The sequence below is a fragment of the Amblyomma maculatum genome, chromosome 9 (genome assembly GCF_055883805.1).
Source record: "Amblyomma maculatum isolate TAMU_Amacu chromosome 9, ASM5588380v1, whole genome shotgun sequence".
Classification (NCBI taxonomy): domain Eukaryota; kingdom Metazoa; phylum Arthropoda; class Arachnida; order Ixodida; family Ixodidae; genus Amblyomma; species Amblyomma maculatum.
In genome coordinates this window covers 11,834,313-11,852,045 of record NC_139352.1, presented here as the reverse complement: position 1 = coordinate 11,852,045, position 17,733 = coordinate 11,834,313, and the positions used below count along the sequence as shown (strand labels likewise).

The 17,733-nt window shown below is 47.2% G+C and overlaps 1 protein-coding gene across 1 annotated transcript; it reads right to left on the bottom strand.

The window, feature by feature from the left end:
* Positions 1-3,506: 3,506 nt before the first annotated feature.
* On the bottom strand, positions 3,507-7,896 carry LOC146178319 (solute carrier family 22 member 7-like). The gene is made up of 2 exons (XM_084579674.1): positions 7,591-7,896; positions 3,507-4,877 (listed from the first exon to the last, which is right to left on the bottom strand). The coding sequence occupies exons 1-2, from the start codon at positions 7,894-7,896 to the stop codon at positions 3,507-3,509; spliced, it is 1,677 nt and encodes a 558-aa protein (XP_084435800.1).
* Between the last annotated feature and the right edge of the window lie 9,837 nt (positions 7,897-17,733).

Below are 17,733 nucleotides of genomic sequence, written 5' to 3'. Positions count from 1 at the left end.
CGTCTGAAGTTCTCACTTCTGTAGCCGTAAGCCTAAATAACCACCTAAAATGCCTGAACGCTTGCAATTCTGATAGACAAGCAGAAGAAAGGAAGGTTGTTGTTATGCCAATACTTTAATTATTAAACTGCCGCAAAACTTCAGAAAAATCAGAAACCGGGTGGGTGTTGACATTGTCTTTTCAGCGCCTAAAAACTTGCTAGCACGTGCAAGGTCAATGGAGAAATCCGCGAACTGCACAGGTGTTCAATTAGACACGGGAATAACTTTGTTGCATGTCAGGAAGACGTAATATGCTCCCTACCTATCTCTTACGAGGAGTACATCGGTCAAACTGGTCGCTATCTGCAAATGAGACGGAAGTGACAGCGAAACTTGTGAGCCTATGTACTCTAGTAAGACACTTAGCGGGACAGGTTGGTGCATAGCTGTTCTCTGGTGCATGGGTGCATGGGTGTTGTGCATAGCTATGTACTCTGATTGCACAGTTATCGGTAAAAACCGTGGCGCTCTAACGAGGGAGATAATAGAGGCTCATATGATTTCAAGATTGCAGGAGGACTGCATAGTGCACCCTCAGTGGCATTAACCCCAAAAGAGATGATGTACCTCGATTTGCAAATTTGACACGTGCTGCTGGCGATTGACCTTTTCCGTGTATGTTTATTGGTTTTTGTGTACTTTGTTTCCTGGTTACCAGCGGGTATAAAAGCCTGCTGGCTTCCAAATAAAATTTAGTTGACAGTCAGCGCTATTGTGTCCTCTCCTCTACTCGTTTGTATTGTCAAGTGCGCTGTTATGGATATACGAAACCAAATCACCCAACTATGGTTTTGGTTTTCTTGGCAAGCCCATACCATATGGTAAAGGTCTACTTTCTGGCCGCAAAATGTGCATCGAGCTGAGAAAGTACCCGGAGTAATTTTGTGCAGTCTAGCCTGGCTGTTGTAAGAATGTTTGTATAGGCCTGAGGTGAAATCCTCCGATTTATCGAGTCCTTTAGCAGGTGCTGGGAATGTTTGTCTCGCTGAGCGGACGTGTTGGAGTAACTCGCCGCAAAATGTGCATCGAGCTGAGAAAGTACCCGGAGTAATATTGTGCAGTCTAGCCTGGCTGTTGTAAGAATGTTTGTATAGGCCTGAGGTGAAATCCTCCGATTTATCGAGTCCTTTAGCAGGTGCTGGGAATGTTTGTCTCGCTGAGCGGACGTGTTGGAGTAACTCGCGATATGTAGTAAGGGCCTAGGGGTGATCATGTGAGGGGAGTGATGAGGGATCCCAATCGCTACTCACTCACCCGTCAGTCAGCCAATCGCACTATCAGCCACCCCTATTCGATAAACCAGCACTACGTATGTCATATTCACCCTATACAAGGCGTCAACTTTTTTTTCTCGGCATCTCGATGTGCACTTTGAGGATTCTACCCGTTCAATAAAAGGCTGGTGCACCATCTACCTGGTGAACACGGTGGCTCCGCACGACGGCGCCATTCAGATGTTTGCCCCGGCAGGAATTTGAATTGTCCTTAAAAGCTTTCTCAAATCGGGGTACGGCAACGGCGTTTTGGCTCAAAACCGACAGTATGCTTCGCAGAGAAGCTGGAAGGAGTGTAACACCCAATCTTACACGCCGTGAACTGTATTGATCGCTGCTCGTTCAATGCGTCAGCGTACTAGGACTGGACGGTGTTTCTAAACAAGCGGAACCCGGGAATTTAATTCAGCGCGCCTCAAACAATTTAGTTTCTACTGCGATTGCCGACGAGCTTGGTGGTTAGCTGCCACGCTTGTAACGAAAAACAAACAAAAAGCAGACAAAAGCCACAGCTTACTCACACGTTCAGCCAGTAGATCCACCTGTTGACCGCCAGTAGCGAAAGCCGCTTAACTAAATATTTTTTCCATTGTGAACAAAAGTGTTTATCATAACGGAATGGTGCAGAGATATCACTGCATTATACCACAATGGTATGCAGGGCTAGTTCAGCCCCAGTCCTCAACAATGTCAGGACTTTCTCGCCGACTCGGACGCGCAGCATCAGTTCACGCTGTTACACTGAGCCAGAGACGCAGCTGAGGCAAACGGACTCCTTGAAAAAGAATTGCCGACCATTGCTCCCTCACCAATTCTAACCCACTACCCCTAACCCCCATGTTTCAGTTAAATTCTTCAATCAGTACCGACATCTTCCTTGCCATGATAAAATGATTCTTATGACTCTTGCGCTCAAACTGTTTACCTTATCTACTACAAATTCAAAGTGATATAATGAACATTCGGCATCTTCCTTCTCTGAAGACTGGCTGAAATTTATATGCCGCAGAAACACTCTTGGAGAGACTCATTCCTGACCAGTTAACAGGTGCATTGTAAAGCGTGTGTGCTTGACAGCCCACCTTCTGTCGCATGTGCCCCAAATGAACTGCTAGCGAGCACTTAGGGCTGGCGGTTTTCAACCAGTGGAGCCCAAGGAGGAGAGGCGCGAATCCTGTGAAAAGGATTCCTGCGGAGATTTCGAAAGCAGCGCGTCACACGGCAAATGATGGGAGCCGTGGAAACAAGAATTCATTTCTCTAGATTTCTAGGACTTGGCATGGGTATAAACGCGAGCAATGCTTGCTGAATGCCATAGAGCAGAAAAACAAAACGCTGCGAGCATCACCACACTCCAAAATATGCTTCCGCTGACACGCAAGCTGGTATGTTACAGTGGGCAGTACTAGTGACCGCCAAAGTGGGGCTCAATCAACGGCGCTCCACGTTTGTACAGATATGAAAACGAAACGACATAAACCAGACAAAAAGTCCAGCGGCAGTGGACGTGAATGCATTGTTCGTGCTAAGCGGGTATAAAAATGTCCACGAAGACCATTTTCTTGGTTGCCATTGGTCCAATGCAAAAAATCCTAATTGTTTTATGTTTTAGACACGGCACAAGACATTGCACCCGAAAACTATATCAGCAGCTTACAAGGAATACCTGGCAAGTCCACTTTCCACATAGCTCCAGACGGTGCGGTATAATAGTGTCCTTGTGAACACTGAAGAGCGAAGATAGTGGAGAGTAGCTTCATACCGACCGGTTTCAAGAACCAGCATCTCAGCGTAGTCTTGCAATTTGCAAGTTGGCACAGGCTACCGTACATTGCATATCAGAGAAAATTTACGTTATAAGTCATGTTACTTGCGCAGCATACAATGTTCTAAACAGATCTTAAAATATCCTCCATCATGCAAGCGGTTAGGCTGCAGTGAAAGACGCATGGTAATTGGGTATGGAGCTCAAATTTAACCTACTTTCGAAAGTATAAGAACTGTAAACAAGATCTACACATCATAGGGTTGAATCACGTGTTATGAAGTGGGACTAATTGCGACAAGTGAAATAAAGATATGATACTAATTGTATGTTTGGAAACGGGCATTATAGTGTCGTATACAATGGAGCGAAATATTTCTGTTCATTACTCTTAAAATAAAAACGGGAATACCGCTGCCCTTTTCCTATTTTCTCTCGGCTGTGTTGTTCTTGGTCGCCTCCACCGCGGTGTTGTGAGTGGAGGTCTGCAGTATGTCGAGCACCACGTGCTTAACAACGTCGGCTTCGAGATCGTACAGGGTGTTAGGTAGCTGGCTGTACTTGGTCTCCGGAAGAGAGACCAGTACCACCTGTGCGATGACCAGCGATAGTGCGCCCAAAAACAGAGGCACGCTGCGGTGCAAGCGCTCAGCAGCAACTTCGATGCCGGCGGACAGTGCAGCCCCGATGCGGCCTACGGAGAGCACTGTACAGATTGTCATGGTTCGGAGTACCGTGGGGAACATCTCCAGGCTGTGCAGGATCACCACCGTGTAGGTCATCACCAGCGACGACAAGGTCAGCTCGCAGAGCAGCACCACCACGTTCTTGTTCCTAGGCGGCGCCAGTAGGGTGAGGAACGCCAGGGCGAAGGAAAGGCAACAGGACAGCGCGACACACATTCCGAGCGCCGCCTTGCGGCTGGAGGTGCGCAGTAGGGTGTAAGCCGCTGGCAGCGCCGCGGTGCGGGGAACCACGGCGGTTAGCACGAGCCAGAAGTCGGTGTGCTTGGGCGTGTATTGCCACACACCCTGCATCGCGAACAGCAGGCAGAACCAGACGCACATCATCAGGCAGACGCGCTTCCGCAGACATTCGTTGATGAGCATGTCCAGGACGCTGACCCGGTGCAACGGCCGAAGCTCTTCGGCTTGCTTCAGCTTATACTGCTGCTCGAGGCCGGGCATATCGATGGAAACGCTAGAGACGCCGTTCACGCGAGACATCCACAGCAGGGTCTTCTTGGCGCGGGCGAAGTTCCATGTGGCCAGTAGCCACATGGGAGAGTCTTCGACAGCGTAGAAGCAGACGACAAGCAGCGACGCTGGCATGATGGCCACCGCCTCGACTATTTGAACGTCGAGTACGAGGCCTTCGAGCGCGGATGCCACGACACTGCCCACGACGAATCCCAAATGCGCGATGCTGCAGTAGAGGTCGCGGTGAGAGGGTGCGGCCACTTCGAAGAGCAGCACCACTGTGTTGACGTGCAGCGTGCTCAGGGACGCTCCGACGAACAGGCGGGACACGACGAAGGCGAATAGTGAGGAGGCGTGGCTGACCGCCAGCCCAGCGCACACGGCTAAGACGACGCACAGGTTGATGACGTTCCGTCGGCCCACCTTGTCGCTCAGCTGGCCCGCGAGAGGCAGCATGATGGAGCCGCTGAGGATGTTGTAGACTGCCACGAGCGTCACCTGCCAGGCTTTTCCGCAGACTAGGTTCCAGCGGCTGACCATGGTCTGTACGCCAGGTGGCAAGTCGTAGTCCCACTCCTCGCATAGCACAACAGCACGCTGAGAGTCATGCCCATGCAGAGGTTGCGTGTCTCCTAAGAGCTGAGAGAAGGAAATGGTCGAATGCTACGAAATGAGCAAAAACATTTGGTGCCCTAAATATGTGCCTCGATATACTTCAAGGAAGATTACTTCCTGTTGTGGGCTTCGTCTGAGCACTTTTGGGAAGTTCTAGGCTGACAGTTAACCGAGTATATCAGCGCAATACCATTTCCGACATTTATTAGCGCTATCTCAAATACGATGGAGGAAGCTGGCGAGCTGTAGTGTGCACGAATGGGTATATAGACCGTTTCTGTCAAGAGAAAGAGAGGCATGGCCGTCTTCAAAGTAATCGGTAGCTAGAAGAATACAACGCATTTGGAAATTTGTTACTACTTACAGATGACAAAAACAGCGGTGCAGTTTTACCGACCTTCGCTCCCCATTCGAATGTTTTGATTTCCGTTGCCAATAACAAATCTGCTTTTCCAGCATGCACAGACAAGGTGATGTGGTTCCGCGGTTGATATATTTTCTCTTTCTCCTCTTACGGCTGCTACTACCGTTTTTTTTTTCTACTGCCGATGACACTCTTGTGCCACTGCTACTGCAGCTACTAGTGCATTTTTACATCGACATCATTATAAAAACGAAACTTTGATTCAAGCCACAAGAGTATGCACGCCACACAGAGGTACTGAAATTGTGCGGCCTGCGTCCGATCATATCTCAAAACTGCGCCCATAAGCCCAAACATGCACATTGCCGCTAAACTGTAGCCAGGTTTTCCTACTAAATTTAAGCCAAGTGCGAACAAAAATAATTTAGAACGCAACCGTTTAATATACACGCCATTTCATTTAATCCTAGTGAATAATATCTAAGTGCCAGGATATTTCATCCAAGTGTTAACTCGAATCTATGAGCGCCAGTCAGTTCAAACCCATTGACAACGCAACAAATTAAAGCGCCAGCTACTTTAGTCTGAGTGCCAAAAAGTGTAATTCATGGAGTAAAAATGACCACGAGAGTCATTTCAGGGCACACAATGAAGAGCACAGTGAACAGAGGGTGGCACAGATGTCCACGTTCTTTTTTAGATATCAGTAAAAAAATCTTCTATATTAAATACAACTGCTTTGTCTGGCACGTAAAATATTATCGGGATATAGTCCTACGCAAATTCAAAAAAAAAAAAAAAAACTGGTGTAGCAGACAAGAAAGTTTTAAAGCAGACGGCCCGTTTTGCGCCTGCGTTGAGTTAATGTCGGACGACTGAGTAGAGCTGGACCGTTGTGGTGCGCACTCGCCGAAGAAAAAAGTGCTTGCCTTTTCGTTCACTTTTCTTGCACTATTAACCTATCGTCTTTTGTTCCACGGAAGGCGACGCGCGCTCTGATAGTTTAATCTAACACGGAAAACGGGGACCCCGTTCAAGCCACCAAATAGGCAAAGAAGAATAAACAGCAAAGTCTCTGCACACAACAGGGCTAGGATGTTCGATGTGTCCAAGCACGGAGTAGATGTGAATTATATGACAAACACGTTCAGTATTAATATAAAGACGGCAAAATCTATTGCAGTGAACGGCAGAGAACGTTCAAGAAAGGCGGCAGCTCGAAGATATTTGGAAATAATGTTGTAGCTGCTCTAAAAAGTGCTATCGACAAGAACATACATGGTGAAGCCAACAAAACAATGGAACAATAGCCCAGAATGGCAATTAGGCATAAGTAAATATAATCACCTACTGGACGCTACGGCTAATCTATGAAATTAGTGACTCACAGGCCCGTCGACAGCAACATAGACAGATGCAGCCGCAAAACATTCGCTCAGTGGCTGCTTTCCGAATGCCTACGCCAGCGGAAGTATTATATTTGAAAAAGTTCTCTGGCTCCGTGTCTTGTCGCCTTGTTCTGCTTCGTATCACACTACACTATACTTCTATTTTCTGTGTGGTATTCAGTTATGATTGACGGTCACTTACGTTTTGTACCGGTTATGGTTTGGTTAGAACAGCCAGCTGTTCTATGAGAGCCGTACGTGCGTGACATCATCATGGGATTCTAAGCATCTAACTATTGAGGATCAGCCTTGCCTAACCAGATAAGCATCATTGTTGTGAATAACCCTTCCCTTCTCTAATGCACCGTGTACCCTGAAGGTAAAATAAACAAATCAGAACGCGGCATATTTATTAACTGGTTCTGCATGTTAGCTGTAAGCCGCAAGTGATCGGCAAAATACGGCCGTTTTACATTTTTCCGCGACTCTTTCTTGCTACAGGAAATAGATAACAATCTGACGAAAGTGAAATAGTACATGCCGTTCAGGCGGCGCATGGTCATAAACACTATCTCCACTTCGCTTTAATCTCAATCTCAGCCTTTGTGCCCTGAAGTAACTCCTGTGTTGAGTTTCAGCGTGAGGATTAAATTGGTTGACGTTCAGATTAAAGCAGCTGGGGCTTTAATTATTGGCGTTGGCATCGGGATTAAAATGGCAGGCGCTCGTATGATTCAAGTTAGCGATTAGATTAAATACGCTGGCCTTTAGATTAAATATTTTACTCTAGGATTAAATAGAACTGCATACCGATTATTCGGTTGCCTAACTTATTTTCGTTGGCAGTTGGATAAATTCAGTAGGAAAACCTGCATAGAACTAGAACTACTATGCTGGTGCGCTGTACTATAGACTAACACGACACTGCACTGTAGTCCAGTACCGGTTCATAGACGGCGCACTGATTGTAGCGACCGTCGCTGCCCAAGGGCAGGCCGACGTTCCTCCACATATGGGGCGACAATTTCGCGAACTCCCCGGGCGGCCGGCACCAGTGGTCGACGGATGGAGACAGAAGGCGCGCGCTCAGCCTCTGGTAGGCGTCCACGGCTACCGAGAGCTGGGCGCAGGCGAGTATCATGAGCTGGAAGCGGCCGTAGCCAAGAAACACGTCCCCGGGCAGAGGCGAGGGCCCCTTGGGCGCCAACGCCTTGTCGATGTTGAGCAGCGTTGCAGCGCCTGGCGACATCATGGGAAGCGAGTCGCTGTAGTCCACGCCTCTTGGTGGACATCTTGAGCGCTGGTCTTTTCTCACCTGCGGCTTTCTGCGGTGGTTGGGACGCAGCGAGATGTAGAATTAACGCACGAGTAAGGTATACGTTACATGCTTGCAAGAATCAGGTCTACGAGGATGCGAAAAATTCCGAGAGCACTGCCAAATCTGCTATGGAGGACTGGGAAAGCCTGAGTGTTGTTGCACACTATACGTCGCGCCTGCCTTGTCCAGCAAAACCAGCGTTACGTTTAACGCATAAAAGTTCACCGGCGTTCTATAATTACTTTACAGGAAAGGAAAGGCGCAGTATCAGTCGCTCGCAGAATCTGGCTACTATCATACTCACGGTAGGCAAGGAGCATTATGATGTACATTTCACGATCCCTGTCGTGGCGGAGTTGGTTAAAGCGCTCGGCTGGGGATTCGAGGGATGGAGATTTGATTCCCTATAATGTGCACACTAGGTTCTCAGTGGAGAGAGGATTTTTTGCTGATGACGTCATCAGGATAACTGACAAGTGGAGTCCCACGGTATCCTGCGGAATCTCGCAAAGTTAGACACTTCTCGTGCATGCACGGACGGACATGCTGGTGAGCCATGAGCCATTAAAGGGTTTCGCCTTAAAGCAGACGGCGCGCAGCATTTATCCTGAGCGCATGTGTGGGATCATAAACTGAATGCGGTTGAAACTCATGGCCAAGAGCAGTCAGGGGAGCTGAGCGCTCTGGCAATATAGATATATGTCCCGAGACCTTGTGGAATGTGAGAGGTGTCTTGCCCTCACGTCGGAGTGTTCCGTGTACGATGCCAGCGCACGTTAAAGATCACCAAGTGGTCAAATTACTCCGCAGCCTTCGACTACGGCTTCTCTTTCTCTCTATCCACTTTCATTCCCACCTTCCTCCCTTCCCTTACGGCACGGTTCAGGTGTTCAAAGAAACAAGTGTGACAGATACTGCGCCTTTTCCTGCCTGTGAACCAATTACTTACTACTACTACTGGAACTATATTTAGGCACGAACGCGTCGTGCCTCCAAATAACCGATAATTCCGACTTAGAGGGTGAGGCCAGCTCTTGTTTCCGATCCTTTGGATTTTTGATCACTTGGAAATATGCATCTATATGCATCTAGCTGATTGGCGGAAACGCCGGAGCCGGAAGTGGTGGCAACCGAACTGACATCTGGTGCCGGCGTTTTCAGCAATCAGATGTTGCGATTGTGGCTGTAGGAAGAAGGAAAAGAAAATGCACGGGCCTGCTACTGGCTCAGTCACCTTCGCTGCCTCATGCAGGCAGAAGAGAAAATAGAGAAGAAAAAAAGGAAGAGGGGGAGAAAGACGCGCGCCGCAACAACTGCCGTCGTCCACCACCAAAGTGGCGGCGGGTGCAATGACGGCCTACAACAGATAAAAATTCGATGGCAGGCTAGCCCCCGACGCAAGCGGCGCTTACCGACCTGTCCCAGCCCCATCAGGGGAGTGGTGACAAAAACGGCGAAGACACTGCTGAAAACTACACAAATCCGGAATACGGACACATGACTGTGCACAGCACGCATCATGCCCTAACGTTACTGAATGATATTTCTCGCACTTGGGATTCCCGGTAATTCATAGATCTGAGCACTCGGAATCGATGTATAAATCGAGTTAGCCATACTGGTCTCACGGCGCGCCCTTACTTTACAATGGACGACTGTGAAAGTTTGCGATGCCCTTGATCGTCGAGACGGCCACGTGATTCACTGATGTTGCTGGCGAAGCTTGCCTTCTTGCGTCCTTTCGGTCCGATTGAAGACATCGGCTGATTGACGTCGTAGCCCAAAGAAGTCTGTGGCTCTCCGTTCATAGAACGCACGTTGTCAGCCCTCGCGGCCTGACTTTCGGGTAATGTGGCCGCAGCATGGGCACTTGAAGGCGTTCGAGGTGAAGCCTCCATCGGCGTCGGAGTAGTAGAGAGCAGTTTAGCAAAGTTGTCCACTTCGGGGAAAGTGATTGCCTCGCCTTTCACCGCAGACACGCCAGGAGAAACCTACAGCGTCATAGTTTTGAGAACAGAGATGCGAATAAAAAAAGGATTAGATAGCTGGCTAGAACGTCTCACGAAGATAGAGGATTGATTCAACAAGTAAAATAAAAGGAGTCAAAGGAACGTTTGGTCGCGGGAATGTCCCTTCTGTGTCTTGGTCACGTTCATGCTAAGAAACGAACAGGAACAGGGCTAAGAAACGTTTACAGCACTGAACATAACACCACATAGAGCTAACGGCATATGACGACCGTCTACTCTGTTCCATTCTGCTCGGCTTAACTCCTCTGTACACTGATCTTCACTCCGTTTAGGCTCACTTCATACAACATTAGAACACACACTCGTGCGTTTTTAGGCAAGACTCAGCAAAATGTATCAAACTTATTGATTACGAATTCAAAAGGATCTAAATGACAAATCAATGCTATTGTGATCTTTTTCCAGGAGTGCAGATGACTTTATTAGTATCATAGCTTTGTGTTGGATGGTTGGCCAGAGAGCATAGAAAAAATCTGTAAGGGTTGATGCAATATAATTGCCCTATGTACTATGAGCTGTTTCTAAGTCATAGCCTTTATTAGTAGCGCTAATTGGTAGCGCTATGTAGTAGGGATAAGCAGTAAGTAGTATACTTTGAATAGAGTGAGGTAGTACTGGCATTATATTATATAGTCCTTATTAGTAGAGTTAATTAGCGATTTTAATCTCTAATTTGCTGTTTTGTAATATACATTTGGTATCTATACTACGGTATGAGGTGGTCGCATATGACCTGTAATTTATCGTACAGATGAACGCTTCTCGGAAGTGCAGAGGTTGAGTGTCCGGCATCAGAGTAGTGGTTGGATTCCCTCAGCCGCCTTTCTTTTTTCTCCCGGAATGTTTTTCGTTCTTAGAAGGCAATTCGCAACGAGGGTCGAATGACGTGATAACCTGAGACGTCATTACTGTGTTGACCAATCAGGAAATTTGTTGGCATGACGATAGGGTATTTGAAAACCTGCGCTATAATGCCACAAACGACGAGTGACAGATATTAACCGCGTGGTTGACCGTCTGATCGTGGAATTTACTCTTAAGTTCTTGCAATAGATGAAGTGGCCGCGCACTGAAGCATATGGCGCAAAAGAGTGAAATCCCCACTACAGCTCTATAATTCGATTCCCTATCTGGCCCCGTTAGAGTGAAATCGGAAAGTGCCGCAAGGTAATCGTTCTTTTCATAGAGAAAGATGCTATGCTCAATTATGCCCCTGCACTCGTTCAAGTGGAGTATGACAATGATTAACCATGCCCGTGCCCTCTTTGGGAGCAGCGCACTGCAAAATATAAGATGAGAATGAGGAACAGAGTGCAGTATTGTTTTTCCGAAGGTGCTCACTTATTTCATGTACGTCTAAATTTCATTATAGATCATTTTTTCAGAAACCAACAGAATGCAAAAACATGCCAGCGTTCACAAATAAGCATTAATACGTACGTACCACGCTCACATTGTACGATGCAGCCTTAGGTTGAGCAGATAAGCCGTCTTGGGGACCATCGAGGCCATCCGTTTGAATCACGTGGGAGGTGGTAGCCGAAATGGCGTCTCGAGGCTCATCGTGGCCGCGACGGCCTCGGCGGCGTTGCTTTCCGCCGCGGTGTCCCTGCATCGTACGACGAATATTTGCAGCAAGTGGCATGAACGATTGCCGATTTCCGGAGTCGGGTAGAGAGTGTTTCCATCAATCATCAGTTTCTTTCCAACTCCGTCGATTTTAGGGAGTACGTCTAGCGTCAACTAATGTCAAAGAAATTGGGTTACAGCAGCTGGGCTCCGAACTTCTTATGAGGAGGTCATTACATCGCGCTTTCTCGCGAAGCGCGAGTATACCTCTTCAATTTTAGGCTGTTCTAGGCTTATTCGAGCTATCAATTTAGATAGCTGTTATAGAACCTGTGTCAGCTGCTGGTGGAGGGTTTTATCTTGGTGTGAAGAAGTGAGCTCTGAAGGCTCTCTTCGATCCTTCTTCCGACTGATTTGCTCAGATTGTGAAATAAAACAGCTGAGAACACTGGTGTACTTGTCTTCCCAATTCAATATTTGATGAATTCTCGAAAGTGCATCACTGTTTCTCGCTTTGTGACGACACAATAACTGGAGAGGAGGGCATGTCAGCTCACCTTCTTTGGCGTTACGCTGGCTTGAGGGCGGCAGTAGCGACAACGGCGGCACACGTGAACCAACGTCGTTGACTTAGACTTAGCCGGCAAGTCGCCATAGGAGGATCCACTGGTGTCGGGTAAGTCCGCGTGTATGACTGCACCTGTCCGAGGGGCCATGGCAGACGCCATTGGCGCTCTGCTTTCCAATGCTGTATCTGTCCGCGGGATCCCGGCAGAAATCGTTGGTGCTATACTTTCCAATGGCGGCCGGTCGGCCCCCGGTCGCTGCTCAGCACACTCGAACTCTCCGGGGACATCCATCCTGCAAGGTTCAGTGTGTCATATTATTGATTTAATTTTAAGGCGAAAGCCTTTATTGCCTCATCGCTGTCGTCAGCAAAAGTGTCACGCTTTTGCGGCGGCTCTGATTGGTCGATAAGGGATGACGTCATGGAGGTCTCGACCAATCATAGAGCCCCACCACAGTATGCGCGAATGTGTGTTTTATATGGCCATATGGCAATCAATGATCAATTACTAATTAATGACTAAATATTTGCTAATTACTAATGAATAAGTAGTAATTTCTAATTACTAATTGATCTGTGACTACTAATTATTAAATGATTACTGCTTACCAATTACTGACTAATTAATTAGGAGTTAATGATTAAGGACAGTTGTATAATTACAAAAATAACTATTCTAATCAATGTCACATATTGCTAATTGACACCTTCGAATTAATGACCAGGCAATTATTAACTACTAATGAGTGCTAACTGCGTAATAATTTAATCACTAGTTAGTGCCGCACACGGTAAAATCAACCACATAGCAGTAAACGTTGAACATATGCAAATATACAAGGAGCGCGATCTCGTCGCTGCCAAGTAGAATTCACAGAACAAAATGCACTCGCAGAATGTGAAAGAGTAGTCGCTCGCTTTACTCGTAGCAGCATTCATCGCTACATGCGCAACAGTCGCGTAGTAGAATGCAACACTCAGGCTTTCGCCTTTCATCACTTTAGTCGCAAAAATGTCCTCAAATTTTTTTACATCGTTCAGTGTAGTTATGCATTTTTAAAGCGTACTCTGTCAGCGGCAAGGCCTACGCCTTGTCGGTTCCTGCAGCAGTTGCCGCGGAAGAGATTCCCTATACGGGCCGCCGAAAAAGCTAAACGATATACCGAAATACCTGTGTCGGTTATAGATACAGAACACGTTATAGAGAACAAAAGGTCGCTTTTGTTACGCTAAATAACTATTGCCGAACTATACCTGTGTTCTCTGAAGTGTCACCCTTCCCCTGCACCAGATAACAGTCAATATTCTAACCGTATTGTGACTTTTTATGAGGTTGACCTATAAACAGACGATCATGCCGCCATGGCAAAGCCCGAAAGAATTTGTGAAAGCGCTTGGAATACCGGAGGAAAAACGGAGTGGAGGAGGGGGTCATCGCACCTAATGCGAAAACAAAAATTCAAAGGGTGCACTTAAGTTTCCTTACGTGTGGAGATGGCAAACCGTTTCAGTTGCTATACGACGTTCTAGTTTTGTCTAGACATGCCGCGTATCACGTGACTAGAGACGTGTCTGTGGGCTAGCTAGCAGAATCACCAATGAATTAATCAAAAAATTATTTAGTTGAATTATAACTTTTATGCTAACTTATGCTGGAAGGTTTATTTAGTTTTATTCTTTTATAAATTTAGATTAACTAAACTCTTGATATTACGTAAAGTAAAATAGAGCATTTACTTGTATTTATTTTGATATAGGTAAAATAAAATTGTTTATTTTGTAATTAAAATGTTTAATTACCTCAACTTTAATTTTTGATTGCCGCAATCAACTAAGTAGCTAACCTCTAAGGTAAATCAATAGTGTAATTCATTTTAACCTAAATACCTTTTTCGAATAATACATCCTATTTCATTAACGTACTATAAAGGTATTCCAAATTTTGTAGATTGATTATTTAATATAAACAATCAACGAAAATTGCTTCTCTTTAACCATACTTGAAATTATTCTGTTGAACAGTTATTTATACTTTCGCACTTTCCTAGTGATTTTCAATTATTTGAAGGGTGACTGACAGCTCGTGAGGGCATATGTCCACGCAACTGACGTGGCAAGAAAGGCTTAGCTATTAAAAATGATGATGATGATGATGATGATGATGATGATGATGATGATAAACTTTCTATTTACTCCCAAAGAAGGGGAACCAGCCAAAAGACTGGTTGCACTGCTTAGAGAAGGTCAGCAGGGATCCCTTGGGACTCTGCGGCCTCCAGTGCACGCAATATGAGCTGGCGCTGTTGGGCGAGCTCGGTGGTACGCAGGAGGGACTCCCACGCATCCACTGTAGCTGAATTGTCTGCGTTGTGTCGTATACATGTCCACACCATGTGAATGAATGTGGCCGGCTGTGAGCAGTGTTTGGTTTCGCAACGCCACCCAGAGTAGAGTGGTGCAAAACGGTTCAGTTCTCAGTGTTCGCGCATATTTTACGACTTTTCGTCCTGAATTTAGGGGGTGGGCCACTGAAACATTGATGTGGGCCAAGTCGGTTTCGAACTCGGGAAAACCCAATTTCCGATTTAAATTTCTTGAAATGCTCCGTCATAAGGATCTCATTTTGAGGGGTAGGCCAATTTTCATAGTCATACCGTATGTCATCTTTAGCGAGGACAACGGGTTAGCAGTGTGTTTTCTATACGTTGCACACTGAAGAAACCACTTGGGACACTAGAACTGAGCTAGTTGGCTCATGTCAAAGGCAATACAGCTGAAAGAAAAACACCACAAAGAGAGAACTCGACACTAGGTAGCCTCGGGTCGTGTTCTTTTGAAGCGAAAGCTTCACTGGGCTAGCTGCGGTGCAGTTCACGTAAGCCGGAGTCTGACCTTCAGCCGACCTTCAGACACGTGCCTAGCGGTGCGCAGCCTGCTTGCCGCCCGCTTCTTCGCACGTGTGGTGCACGGAGCTGGCGGAGCTCCTTTCTTCTGCTGGTGCTTAGATTCTACATCGCACACGTGCTCGCACACCTGGCAAACTTCATTCGTATCAGTATATATCGTCGGTCTACACGGGGGGCTTCGCTTGACGTCATCACTTAGGTATGCGCCTCACTGCGCATGCGCGGTGCTCCAACTACTGCTCCACAGCGAGGAATATACGCCATGGAGCAGCCGCTCGCTTGCGAAGACGTATATATACGCCGAGAATTTCGACGGGTCTGTGCTACGCCATAGATGAGGCAACAACGCTTAGTGCGAGCGCTCGATACGGGGGCTCGCCTAAAAGTGGAATCTACTCATCCTGCCGATATCGCTCGCAGTGAACAAGCGGCACATAGGAAAAATGAAGCTGAGAAAGCTAAACAAGTGATGGAAACCCCCGAAGAGTGTGAAAAGAGACTTGCAAAGCGACGACGCAAGGCGGCGGAGAAGAGGGTGCGACGAGAACAAACAAATGATTGGGTCTCATCCACAACTACTACTGCTTTCGCTTTGTATACTCTGGCTGAGTTGATTTAAACCACTGCCAATTTTTTTGTGGGGTGTCCCGGTCAGCTGTTGTTTCGCCTTTGATGAATACGATGACATGCAGTGTAGAGCGCTAGAGAGGCAGTAAAGCACATTGTGTGATGGACTGAGTATGACGATAGCTGCGAGGTCAATAAAACAAAGCGGCGATAGTTACTAGGTTTCGTACTCGCTTGCCAAGAAATATACGTTGGTTCAAATATGCCCCACTCGTAATGTATTTTACGCCATAGCGTACTGGGTTCGTTCTGCTGAAAAGCCGTCTTCGTACTCCAGAATTGCCCATGAACAACTTGGTATCGTTCCGAACGTGCCGGAAAAAATACGCACGTATTTTCGCATCAAAATGATGAAGCCATCATTTTTTGTTGTCGTTGTTGTTGTGGCTGTAAGAAGAAAGAAACGAAAACACATGGGCCTGCTACTGGCTCTGTATCTGAGCCACCAACTGAGTGCTTCCCTGATGGGGCTGGGACAGGTAGGTCACCGCCGCTCGCGGCGGGGGCTAGCCTGCCACAGAATTTTTATCTGTTGTAGGCCGTCATTGCATCCGCCACCGTTTCGGTGGTGGACGACGGCTGTTGTTGCGGCGCGCGTCTCTCTCTCCCTCTTCCTTTTTTTTTTCTTTTCTATTTTCTCTTCTGTCTGCACGAGGCAGTGTCAGCGCACGTTAAAGATCCCCAGGTGGTCGAAATTACTCCGTAGCCCTCCACTACGGCTCCTTTTTCTCCCTTTCCACTTTCACTCCCACCTCCCTTCCTTCCCTTACGGCGCGGTTGCGGTGTCCACAGAAAACAAGTGAGACAGTTACCATGCCTTTCCCTTCCTATAAATAAATCAGTTTTATAAATAAATCGGGCAGTGGAGGTGGCTCAGCTACAGAGCCAGTAGCAGGCCCGTGCATTTTCTTTTCCTCCTTCCTACAGCCACAACAACAACAACCTCCGTAGCCTCGTGCGGACAGAAGAGATAAAGTAGAGAAGGAAAGAAAAGGAAGAGAGAGAGAAAGACGCGCGCCGCAACAGCCGTCGTCCACCATCTAAGCGGTTGCGGGTGCAATGACGGCCTACAACAGATAAAAATTTAGTGGCTGGCTATCCCCCGCCGCAAGCGGTGTAGACCTACCGTCCCAGCCCCGTAGAACCAGGAACAGCCACCCTTAAACACCTAACCCTTCTCCCCATTCTTTGCGCAGCGTTCAGGTTAATGCCATGACATTCCACTCCCTATTTACAGTCAGTCTGCAAGTCAAGTTGAAGGGTAGTTTGTAATAGCGATAAGAACCGACGACATATGTACAGGGTTGTCCCCTCTTTGGGTGAACACGCGAATAAGTAATTGCTCTCTTCTAAGCGCTGTTGCGTCCTGTACGGCCGCATATCGAAGTGGAGTCGAAATTGAGAGAGCTGGAGGTGGTGCTTCACGTGGCCTACAAATTAACTTCATTGCGGCCAAGTGCTCGAGTGTTCACATTAAGAGCGCACCACACTGTACCTCAAATTGTATGCCATTAGTCGTTAATGTAGGTATCCACCGAGAAAAAGAGCAGATGCAGCGCCTTCCTTCCCCAAATCTATAGAAATAACATAGAATAAAAAGGCGGTGTTAATGGTGATATCACGTCCACTCTCAAAACGAAGCTTGAGAGTCCTCCTATTTTTTTTTGTTCGTTTGACTGTTACTATTACGTATTAAAGGCATCACCGATTACTACAAGGAGTAGCACAGGCGCTACCCGGTCCCTTGTAAGGGACTGGATCGCGCTGACGAGCGCCTAATCATCAATTTTTTTTACCAATACTGTACTGTGCCCGGCGGTGCTTAAACATTTCAACCCATCCTTTGATGGTGCGTGCCAGTACTGTGGGGAGGTGGCTGACACCTTCCACGTGGTCTGGGCGTGCCAGTCAAACCTATCCATTCCCCCCAACCCCAATCCAACTAGAGAGGACTGGGAGGCGGCCCTGCTCGGCTGTCAATACCTCAAGGCTCAAAAGGCCTTAGTTCAACGGACGCGGGCGGCGTTGCTTGCCAATGGGGACCCAGAATAGGGGCTCCACCTAGTAT